This window comes from Pseudopipra pipra, chromosome 1 (assembly GCF_036250125.1).
Source record: "Pseudopipra pipra isolate bDixPip1 chromosome 1, bDixPip1.hap1, whole genome shotgun sequence".
NCBI classification, from domain to species: domain Eukaryota; kingdom Metazoa; phylum Chordata; class Aves; order Passeriformes; family Pipridae; genus Pseudopipra; species Pseudopipra pipra.
The window spans coordinates 54351361-54362874 of NC_087549.1; the positions used below are offsets into that span (position 1 = coordinate 54351361).

General features: G+C 40.8%; 1 protein-coding gene and 1 long non-coding RNA gene across 2 annotated transcripts; one reads left to right on the forward strand and one right to left on the reverse strand.

Annotated features, from left to right (window-relative positions):
• The first annotated feature begins 1645 nt into the window (after positions 1–1645).
• Positions 1646–9786, forward strand: LOC135415582 (uncharacterized). The gene is made up of 3 exons (XR_010431192.1): positions 1646–2888; positions 6727–6795; positions 7797–9786. It is a non-coding gene; the product is annotated as an uncharacterized LOC135415582 (long non-coding RNA).
• On the reverse strand, positions 4442–9998 carry FAM210A (family with sequence similarity 210 member A). The gene is made up of 3 exons (XM_064657473.1): positions 9556–9998; positions 7336–7447; positions 4442–6314 (listed from the first exon to the last, which is right to left on the reverse strand). The coding sequence occupies exons 1-3, from the start codon at positions 9996–9998 to the stop codon at positions 6048–6050; spliced, it is 822 nt and encodes a 273-aa protein (XP_064513543.1). The 3' UTR covers positions 4442–6047.
• Between the last annotated feature and the right edge of the window lie 1516 nt (positions 9999–11514).

The window sequence follows — 11514 nt, forward strand, 5'->3', positions numbered from 1 at the left end:
AGAATTTAACAGAGCTAGGGGCTCCTCTGCTTGCAGTTTAGTCTCTTTCTGGCCACTCGGTCAGACCCAGAAGCAGCTAAAAATCTTTCTTTAATTATGTCTCCTTATGAAACTCTTCCCCTATTGTATTAAGTCTGGATTTTTTGTTTGGGTTTGGTTTTTTTTTTTCATTCCTAAACAAGCCTGAGTATTGTCCCCTGTGTTCCCTCCTCTGCAATTGTCCAATCAATTCATCAAACTCAAGCACAAACTTAACACTACATGTTGCCCTGCAGGCTTATGAAATCAAGGTATATCCTTTCTACTTAAGAAGATCATAAAAACAGCAGCTAATTGCCAGGGGATAATTACAATTCCCTAATTATTATTGTCGCTGATGGTAAGTGATGAACGAGGATGAATGTGGTGCAATGCTCTAAGCTGACGCCCTGAAGGGGACACAATCAAAAGAATGTGCTTCACCTTTGGCTCTATCCCCATCTTGGGCCACTATTGTGGCTCTGGCCTTATACTGGGTCATGGCTGTGGTTCCAGCCCTCCTCGGGAGGCTCAACTGCACCTTCAGCTTGGTGGTTAATTTCAACTGTGGTTGGTTCTGGTCTTTGTTCAGGACATTATTTTGACTGGCCCCATTTTCAGCCATTGTTTCAGTTCCAGCCATTGCTCAGGGCAAACTTTCAGCTCATGTTGGGTAGAGACTTCAGCTCCAGCCTGATGCCAGGCCATGACTTTGGCACCGTCCCCCTGTCAGGCTATGACTTTGATTCTGATCCCATCTCAGGCCACAATTTTGACTCTGTGTCCTGTTCAGGTTTTAAATTCAGCTCTGGCCCAGTATTGGGCTGCAGTTTCCACTCAGCTTCATCTTTGTCTGCAGCTTTTGCTCCTGACTGTTTCAGGCCAGTACTTGGGCTTCAGCTTTGGCTCTGGCTGCATATCATGCTGTAAGTTCAGCTCCAGCTCCTGCTCTGGCCCTATCTTGGGCCACAGCTTCAGTTCCAAGTTGATATCAGATTGTAACTTCAGCTCTGGCTCCTGGTTGGGTTGTGATCTTGCGTCTGGTCCCATTTCAGGCTGTGACTTCAGGTCTGACCTCTGTTCAGGTTGTGAGTAAAGATCAGGAGCCATCTTGGGCCATCACCATGTTTCCTACCCCATCTTCAGCAATCATCACAGCTCCAGCCCCCATCCTGAGCCACAGCTTTGATTCTGGTCCCATCTTGGGTCATAAGCTTGTCCCCAGCCTGATATTAGGCTGTGACTTTGTCTCCAGCCACATCTTCATCCACAACTTTGGCTCTATCTATTGCTCAGGCCACAAATTTGGCTTCATTCCCATCTCAGGCTGCTACTTTGGCTCCAACCTGATATCTGACTGCAGTTTTGTTTCTGACCCTGTATTGGGCTGTGACTTAAGCTCTGGCCTGATATTGGCCAGATACTTTGCCAGTGACTTGATCACAACTTTGGCTCTGGCCTTGCTTGGGAGGGTATTGCAGCTCTTATCTTGGCTGCTACTTCAGCTCCAGTCTCATATCATATTGTGACTTTGGCTACTTTACGATCTGCATCTTTGTCTCTGGTTCAATACTGGGTTGCAACTTTGGCTTTGATCCCTGCTTGGTTCATGACTTCTGCTTTAGCCCATTTCAGGCTGCAGCTTTGTCTCTGACCTCTTATTGGGCAGTGATTTCAGCCCTGTTTTATTGCAACCAGTGGCGGCTATTTTCAAGCCACATCTTCATCTTCTGTCCAACATGAGGCCACGACCTGGGCTCTGAACCAGTTTTTGGGTCATGACTTCAGCTCTGGTCCCTGCTCCTGCCCCTATCTGGGTCATGACTTCAGCTCCACTCCCATATAGGGCTATGAATTCTATTCCAACCTCATCTTGAGATGCAGCATCAGTGGCACTGCCTGAGACAGGTCTGGCTTAACAACAGATTGCTACTTCACTCCAGTGTCTGTTTGGTTTGTGACTTTAGCTAGGGTTGGATAGCAGGTTGTGACTTTGGCTCTAGGCCCATGTTGGTCTGTTCTTCATCTCAGTGGTCATGATTTTGGCTCTGGCCCAATAATTGTCTGTGACTTCAGTTTCTGCCCTACCTTTGGCCACCACTTGCCTCCAACTCAAATTTGGCTCTGGTCCATGCTCAGGCAGCAAGTGCTGCTCTGGCTGCTGTATAGGCAGCAGTGTAGTCTCTGGCCCCCATCTCTGGCCATGGCTTTGGTTCTAGTCCATCATGGCTTATGATTTTTTTGGCTCTGACACTACCTCAGGTGGCAACTGCTGCTTTGGCCTGATACTGGGCTGTGATTTTTGTTCCAGTCTCTGTTGGGATGTTACTTTGACTCTAGGCCCATCTTCAGCTGCTCTGGTCATTGCTTGGGCTGTGGTTTTTGTCTCTTGCCATCTTAAGCCACACCTTAGGCTCCAGCCACACAGTGAGTTGTGGTGTAGGCTCTGGCTCTGCATTGGTTTGCAACTTCAGCTCCAGCCCCATCTTGGCATGTGATTTCAGATCTGGCCTCAGCTTGGACCTTGACATCTACTCTAGTTCCATCCTGGGGCCCCAGTTTTGGCATTGATTCCCTGCTCTGATCACAGCATGTACTCTTCTCTTGGGTTGTAACTTTCAGTCTAGCCTTACATTTGAGTGCTGTTCCAATTTCAGGTGGAGCCCCATTGCAGGTTGCAGCTTTGTCAACTATCAGGCCGTAAGGTTCGTTCCAGGGCACTACTTCAGCTTCTACTTGGGCTGTGACTTCGTTTTCAGCTTCTGCTCTGGCAGGCACTCAGTGCCTTCATGTATGCACCTATTGCAGAGGTAAACAGGTGATGCTCTACAGCAGTGTTACGTGTGAGGCCGGGAGCAGACAGAAGCGTGGTAAGTTGCCAAAGCAGCTATTTCTCTGCTGTACATGAGGTGACAGATGCCTTAGTCCTGGTCTCACCAGACTGTTGAAGTTTTGCAGAGGTGGAGGGACCCCACCCCCACCCCCCCCTCTAGGGCCTGAAGGACAGGTAAAAGGACAGCCCTGAGGATGCTGAGCTGACAGGGAAAAAGACAACCCCTGACAGCACTGACTGAATGGTCCTGTGGGCAATGGAAGGTGCTGCTGGGCTTCTACCTGGGCTTTTCACCTCACCAAGGACTCTTGGCACTCTGCTGGGCACTCCCTTGCTCGGGTCCCTTGTGGGCTGCCTCAGTGCCAGCTCTAGGTGCTGCAGCCTAAGTGTTTTGCTTTCCCAGGCCACGGCACCTGCTCCTCTGTGCTGCTGAAGACACTCACTGATGCTGCTCCACCTTGAGTGACACTGCTGCCACAAGTTTGCCAACTTTGCTGGCTTGGGCACCAGTAAGAGAAGATCCTGTGTTGTCCCCAGGTTCCCCCTTCCTTACCCCAGCCTGTCAGCACAGCCTGGGCACACTGCCCCTCCAGCCATGCAGAGTCACACTAAGTCTTACTGTCACTAACAAGAACTGCACCCTAGTATTGTGGCACAACCTATGGAAATTAATTTATAAGAGAGATACAGGATGAAAGTCAACTTTATGCAATAGTTACAATTGCAGTGCAGCTGGGTACCCGTTGGGCACCCAATGGACCAACATTCATCCACTGGGGGGCCCAGGAACTCCCCAGCTGGTCTCTGCGCTAATGAGGCAGTGCATTGATTCCAGATGAGGCCAATTTGAGACAAGCTCACCAGTACAACCAAGCATTTGACTAATTGTCACAAAAGCTCTCCAGGTCAGATTTTCAAAGCCCTGAAGATTTCCTCTCCCGCTTTGTACAGATCGATCCACGTAATTGTGTGCTTTGTTAATTGACATCCTGGGTGGAGGATGTGGCTGTCCCAGAAACTTAAGCTTGTTCATGCTGCAAAATTGACTGAACAGTACACAGAGGAAGCATTTGCCAATAGCCACTGGGAGCTGTTTCTGCAGATGCAGAAATGGTCATATAGGGCAGTCAACTGCACGTAGCTTTTGAACTTAGCATTAGTAATGATGGATCATGTAAGCACTGGAGTGGTCACTGGCCAGCTGGATGAGGGGAAGGGCAAGAAGAGGGGGGTACCCTGTGTAACAAACAAGTTCTAACATGCCTGATGGCTACAAACTCATCGTACCACACCAAGGTGCCCCTGTGCAATCCCTGCCACATGCAAAGAAGAGATGGATCCTGTGAGCTGCATCAAGAGGGTCCCACATCTGGCCCCAGACTGAGAATGACCATGCAATATTATTGAGGCAGACTTCAGGCTTTGCAGGATTCTGCAGGACACAGGTAACACTGCCCCCAAAAGCAGAAAACCAGAAAAAATGCCAACATCAGGAGAACGTGTGCATGGGGACAATAAGGAAAAGGACACCAAAACAGAAGAATAAAATAGCAACTCTTAACTCCAACCCTACAGTAGTACTTAGCATCATAAGAGTTCACAGAAATATTTTTTTAAATAATGTTTATCAGAAACATGGCACTTTACATCTTTAGGTCACTGAATATACAATGATTATTCCTCACAACATCCCTGTGAGGTAGGCATTAGATTGCAGTTACTATTTGACATGTGGACAGAGGCAGAGAAGTATGTAATCAATCCTGCACAATTAAGTTAATGAAGCTCAACTCACTTAAACACGGAGAGGCCCTCAGTGACTTGAATGAAAACAGGACAGTGGGACAGAGCTGATAGTTCATCAGCTATATTCTTTTACTCTAGTCAATTACAATGCTCAGGGTCCAACTCTGTTGCTTCCCTCTAACCCCTGCAAAAAAGCACCTTTGGTTAAACAACATACACATGCAGAGTTGCTACCAAGTGAGATCTGTAGTAGAAACAGGAAAAACACATTTTCAATTTAGCCTTATTTGAGTAAGACCGAGAGAAGTCTGCCTGCCCAGTCGAATAGAACAGTTTCAACTTTAGTCCTTTATGACATCTCTGAGGCAGCATTTCAGCCTTCAGCTATGAATGTTTGCTTGACTTAAGAAAATCTAGGGGAAAAAAAAATTTGGTAGATTGTGATCACTGTCTCAAAAATCATGCTTATTTTACTCAAATTGTTCTACTGAAGTCTGAAGGATTTCTGAAACGTAGGAGGAACTCTTGGGTTTAAGTCTAACTTTCTATGTGTTTTAAAAGCCCCTTAGTACAGCAATTTCTCAAATAAACTTCTCTTTCAAGCTTTTTATTTGTTTCAAAAATGAAATAGAGCAGGTTTTTAAACTTTAACACAATAAACAAATCCTAGTTTTCAATATACAATTATTGATTAATTTCATTTAGTGACTGTAAATCATCTTTAGGAAACAAAGTATACTTGACAGTATGGCTACTGTGATTAACTTATCTTCCTATAGCTTTCAGTTGAGATTTCTGAAAACATGCACTGTCCAAGAAAGATTCATAGTCTCAACCTGTAAACTATCATAGCCCAGCTGAAGTCAGTGTAGCCATTGTAATTCATTCTGGCTATCCCAGGATCAATCCATCGATTCCTTCATGTGCAGTATCAGTGACAATGGTCTGTCTCCAAGCTGAGAGATGATCACGATTGAAGAGGCTTGGGTCCACGTACTCTAAAAACCTAAATATGTTGCCTTTCCCAATAGAGAAATCTTCATTCTCATTTAATGGAAGGTTCAGAGTCTAATGGAATAATGGCTGTGCACTACGATGGAAGAAGAATAAAGCAGTGGCTTTTGGCAGAAACCATCTCCATTTTGAGAAGGAGGGTGTGGAAAAAAAAAAGAAGAGGGAAGAGTAAGTGTTAACACTATGACCAATGGACATATTAACTTCTAGCATGAGATTCACTTTTCCTTCTTTAAATTGAGATTTTGTCACAACCTCTCCCCCAGGGAACTTCAACCTTTAAATCCCCATAGCAATTGTAGTCTCCAGACAAAGATAAAAAAACGAAAAAGAACAAAAAGAAAAAAAAGAAAAAAGCTCAGAAGTGCACTTTGCATATCCTTCCTCACAAAGGGTTAAAGTGCTGTTTGATATATCCAGAAATTAAGCATCTCTTCTACTCCTTTATTTTTTTAAATGAGACTTTATCTTTGGTTTCTTGTATCTTCTCCGTAATTTTATCCTTTGTTTCCTCCATCTTCTCCGTAATTTTATCCTTTGTTTCCTCCATCTTCTCTGTAATTTTATCCTTTGTTTCCTCCATCCTGTCTTGCAGATATTCCTTTACTGGTGGTGGTGTGGATATGTAACCACTCTTACGTAGATATTTAACAGTGATGGATGTTCCTCCCAAAGTCACAGTGTATCTGGCAGGAGTTGCAATCTTAAAGAAATCAAAGAACACACTGCATAAATAAAACAGGACAATAACATACAGCAATAGGTATTTAAATGTTGAACATTTATTTTGACCAGTGGCAACTTTTAAAGATATCTTCAATTTATATGAAAATAAGCCAATTTACAGAGCATCCTCCAGAAATGCATACCTTCTACTTAAAGTATCATTTTGACAGAGCCAGCAAGGGCATTAGATTTCCATTAAAAAAAACCCAACAAAAACCACCACCACACAAACCCTCCCCATGCAGCTTGTGGGACAAGCTTTAGGCATCTCAGAATGCAATTCAGAACAAACAGTATGTGAACACTGAGTTTCTTCCAACACTGTCAAATCTCCCAGCTACAACAACATCCTTATATTTAACCACATTTATTTATTGGTCTTCTTTTAGGCACAGGAATAATTGTGAAGAGTAGTACTTTCACATTTTGTTTGGGAAGATAACCCCTTTAAATAACAGGTAAGAAGCACATCACATTTGTAAACAAAACAAATAGTGGCGTGTACAGCAAATACAATACCTTGTATACAGAGACTATGCACATATAAAGCAATAAAAAAAAACCCAAGCCTGAATGTAACTAATTGATTCAAACAGACAATGAAAGTACTTGACAGTGACGAACAACTAAGGTAGAAAGAGAAACTAGAGAATCCTCTAGGATAAAAATAACTGTACTTCTATCTGGAATTCAACGAGGTGTTTAGGCTTTACCTCTTTGTCCCTGTTAATTATGTCAGGGATACAGAAGAATAACTTAGTTGTAATTAAATCTCAGAGGGCACACAATAGTTCTGCAGTGAAGAAGTTATTTTAGAAATACATATACACTCCTTGAAGGACACACAACACATACCAGCTTGCATGTGAATATTTTTACTACATGCTCAAGTACATGTAACTATCAAAGAAAGCTAATGAATTCTTTCTGCTGTAAATGAGCAAACCCTGTTTAGTTCACCAGGCAAGATTTAGAGCTTATGTACAAACTATACTTACTTTATACAATGCATATGCAGTTAGTGCATTTCCGCCCTGGGAATTTTTCAGGATGCTTGTTACGCTGTCTGGTAAGCCAATCAACTCTAGGAATGGAACAACATTCACCCCACTATAAAAGAGAAAAAAGCTGGTAACTTGATTTGGAATTTGAAACCTGAACAGTTATTGAGAGCACTATTTCCAATGTTTAACTCTATTACACAAACTTTGTAATTTGAGAGCAAAGCGTTTTTTTCATCTAAGCAATATACTTACAGGATTTATATTTCTGAACAAATGGGCAAATTAATGTTCTTTTTAGCATTCCAAAAGGTGACCCATTTATATTATCCCTGTTGGGTTGAGCTTCTAACTCACCTGTGTCCCAGTTTATGTTTGAAGGCTCCAGCTGTGCAGGCTCAATTTCATGTTCTGTTTTGCCTAAAATTAATTACTTTTTTTTCTTTTTAAAATTTCAGACAACATTTTTCATTGACTTTCAAATATATCAAACAAATGGAATGCGGCAAAGGAAGAGGAAACAATGTGTTATATGGACAAGACTTCAGGGGCTTTGTGCTCAGTTGCTCTACCTTGTCAACATAAGGTGTTAAGATGGGTGGAGGGAGCTCTTATCACAATTTCTTTCTATTCGAAAGCCAGGGAAGCTAACATCAGCACCAAAGGAAAAAAGAAAGCCCATCTTTATATTACAGTAGAAAACTGTATATAGAAGTTATAGAAGACCTGAGTTTCCAATATTTAGAGATGCTGCATTATTAGTATCATTATCCATTTCTACCTAATAATTTAAGCCTTCTTCTGAGCATGCAGACACTTTAGCATCAGGAACAATAACAGGCAGTAATTTACTAACAGTTACTAGAACCTACAATCTGAAGGCCTATTGCCAGAGTATAAAATGGAAACCTAGTAAGATGTGACAGACAGCACTAACCGTGCTGTTTCATAAACTGCCACTGTTTAGTCTCGTATCATGAGCAGTCATTCTGAAAGTTATTTTTCCACTTCAACAGGGTCCTGCTCTTCTGGCATGACAAACTGAAGCTTTGTTATAATTAGTTACTAGTTAAATATTTGTTTTCCTCAGCCAAATACCTACTTTAGCAGCTAGCTTTAGAGTTTCAAGAAAAGTAATCTTCACTCTATATGAAATGTCTGGATGTAAGCATCAACCTGAATTCAACCAAAGCAAATATTTTTATAGCTAAAGACCTTTATTCCTCTGACATGAGCTAAATTTAGAATGACATTTCGATCTATAGCTCCCAGAAAGGGCAATTATGCCAGCTGGTTAGAGTAACTAAAACAAACACTTGTGCAGTAAGGCATTCTGATGTCAGTGTCCCATCCTTGCCACCATGAACTGTCCTTGTTTCACGCTTTCTATTATTAAATATACAACATTAGCAGTCCAGAGATAAATATTTGCTCATATTTAGCAAATTTAGCAAAACTATTTGCAGATAAATAAAACCTCTTTCATCTGAACTAGCAAACTAGCAGCTTATAGTTGATGTAGTGATGTTTTTCTAATAAATGCCATTTTCCAGAGCAGTATCTGGCCCATGCTATAACTAAAAGAAACTAAAATTAGAATACTTAATTTATCTTTTTTTTTTTTCAACCACACAAATATTTAATTTCCAATTAAAAAGTCTGGCCCACAGTAGCAATTTTTTCAGTGGATGGTAGGAAAGACAGGAAACAGAAATAAAAAAGGAAAGGATATACATAGATTGTGAACAGCTAAATGAGGTTAATGATATGAAAATCCAGTGATGAGGGAAGATGGGATGAAGCAGGGAAGAAGTGGTGAAATACCCCGACGTCCAACAGCAAAAAAAGAAAAGGTCTATGAAGATCTCACCTAATCAGGATTCCAAATCCCTCTCTTTACCTTTTAAGAGGTTACTAATAATTTCAGTGCTGTTTACATCCATGCATAATTCTGGGGAGATGAGCATTCCTTCAAACATTGGCAACACACTTGGTACACAGCAATAACTGGATGACAGCAGTATGTATGTGACACTCTCATGAACCCTATATACTTTCAATATTAACCTTATATTTTAGTTAAAATGTAGCCACATTTCCCCATTACATATAAAGGCACTTTTTAACATGCAATAATAATTTATATGTCCTTTCACCTGTGAAAGTCAGTCTCAATTCAACCGTGGTATTGTGCATTGCAACAAAATATCAACTTACTTCATGGCTGCATAGTAAAAGGATCCAAACCATACAGTGGAAGTCAGAAGATGCACTGGAATCATGACTTTTCCATACTGTTTAAAAGTTTTCTTGAATCTCTGAACGAGACTAATTGATTTATCTTGTAATGGATCAGGATCTAAAGGATCTGACTCTGCAGGGCTCTGCTTGGGTGTATCAGTGGCCGAAGGCAAGGGATTTCTCTCTTCTTTGTGAGGAGTGTCTGCTGGCTGTGATGGAAAAGCAGTTTTCTTTGAGGCAAAGTGTGCTGCACCTGCATGAAGACATCGTTTAGGGGGGTCCAGTGCCAAAATCACTTTGCATCCCACATTAGACAACATGGACTGTCCTTTTAAGCACTGAAGGACAGTAGTGTGAGGAAAAAACCAACACGTCCCGTGCGCCAGCTGAGATGCACCATGTAATAGATTCCGTTGCATTTTGACAAACTGTCGATGAAGTTTCTAGAGAGAAGAAACAAGAGTAAACACGCTGCATTTCAATAATCTGATTTCTATTTGCTCCAATGCCACTTGAAATTCTCAAATTTTAAATGGCTTCCTATTCTTCTGCTTAAAAAAGGGTTTCCTTATCTTTCTTTGAAGAAATTGTTATCCACCAGAGTCAAGGAAATAATTTTATATCTCCTTTCTTCAGCATTCTGAACTAAAATGGCCCCTTCCCTTAATATACTCCTCACTGCTAAGATGCTCATTCTACTCTCTAAAAACACTTTTAGGTGTTTAGTGCTATCTGCTGCTTCTGTCTACAGAATCTTGCACAGTTACTGAAAAGTCACACTTGAAACTTCACTTAGAGTACCAACTGATAGCTTGAGTGATACTTTGAGCCTACATAAATGCAGTATAAACTCATTGAAGTGAGTGCAATCAAAATTAATTTTTGGTGTCAATACATTCTTAGTTTTGGTATGATTTTTCATGTTCCATACATTTTTGAACTAAAAGTTCATACAATTAAAAAATCCCTATGAAAGTAATTACTGATAATCAACCAATGTCTTAACAGTAACAAACCTAATTGTAACAACCTGACGGTATACATCTATCAGGAAGGAGGAAGGTACTGTTGAATATTATGCATTAACATGAGAAAAACTGAACTGCAATTTTCCAAATACTACAATGCAAAGAATATTTTAAAATGGTGGATAACCCCTGTTAACTTTATGATTTTGAATACTTACCAGTTACTCACAAAAGTTCAAAGAACTACTGAGAACTTCCCCACAAAGAAAGTCGGCATGCATAGACAACAAGAAGTAATTTTTCTCCCAAAAAATGCATACTTTGAACTAGTGAATAAAATATTCTCTCTTTTCCTTTATACAATGACTGCAAGTTACAGAACTAACTTTCCTTCCCTCCAAAAAAAAAAACCCAGTGGCACTAATTGATGTAACAAATGCCAGCTAAGTTAGTTATATTACAAGTTTTGAATTTTCTGTTTTTACTTGTCATAACATTCAAATCATTCAAATTTAATTAAAACTTCATATCTGCTTCCCCTTCTCTTGTAGCTTTAGGTATGTTTCAGTCAGGTGCTTTGATAGTGAATTTGTCTAGGCTGCTGAAAACGATCAATAATTTATAACATAGGCAGAAGTTTGAAAAAAACCAAACCTGAAATGATACATACCCTTTATTACTTTCCAGGTATGCAACAAGAAAAGTACGCAAAGGTTTGTATCTTCAAAAAGTTGCAACTCTTCCACTAGTTCCCCACTCTTCCACTAGTTCCCCACCTTTCAAATATATGTCTTCAACACATTGATGACTCTGCTGAAGTAAAAAAAAAAGAAGGCACATTTAGAGAAATAGCAACAACAGTAAACTAACAGTATGAAGATTTTTGGTCAGCCTGAAACCTTGCTTACCGAAGAAGTTATGGTATAAATTCATCTTTGAATACTGACATGCTAATGGGAGATTTTTT

Bases quoted from the DNA above. Each gene is read 5' to 3' on its own strand.
- FAM210A (XM_064657473.1), bottom strand. From the start codon at position 9,998: ATGCAACGGAATCTATTACATGGTGCATCTCAGCTGGCGCACGGGACG. The intron at 7,448-9,555 runs GTAAGTTGATAT...TCTCTTTTATAG, and splicing joins TTTTACTATGCAGCCATGAA to TGGGGTGAATGTTGTTCCAT. The intron at 6,315-7,335 runs GTAAGTATAGTT...GATTTCTTTAAG, and splicing joins CTGCATATGCATTGTATAAA to ATTGCAACTCCTGCCAGATA.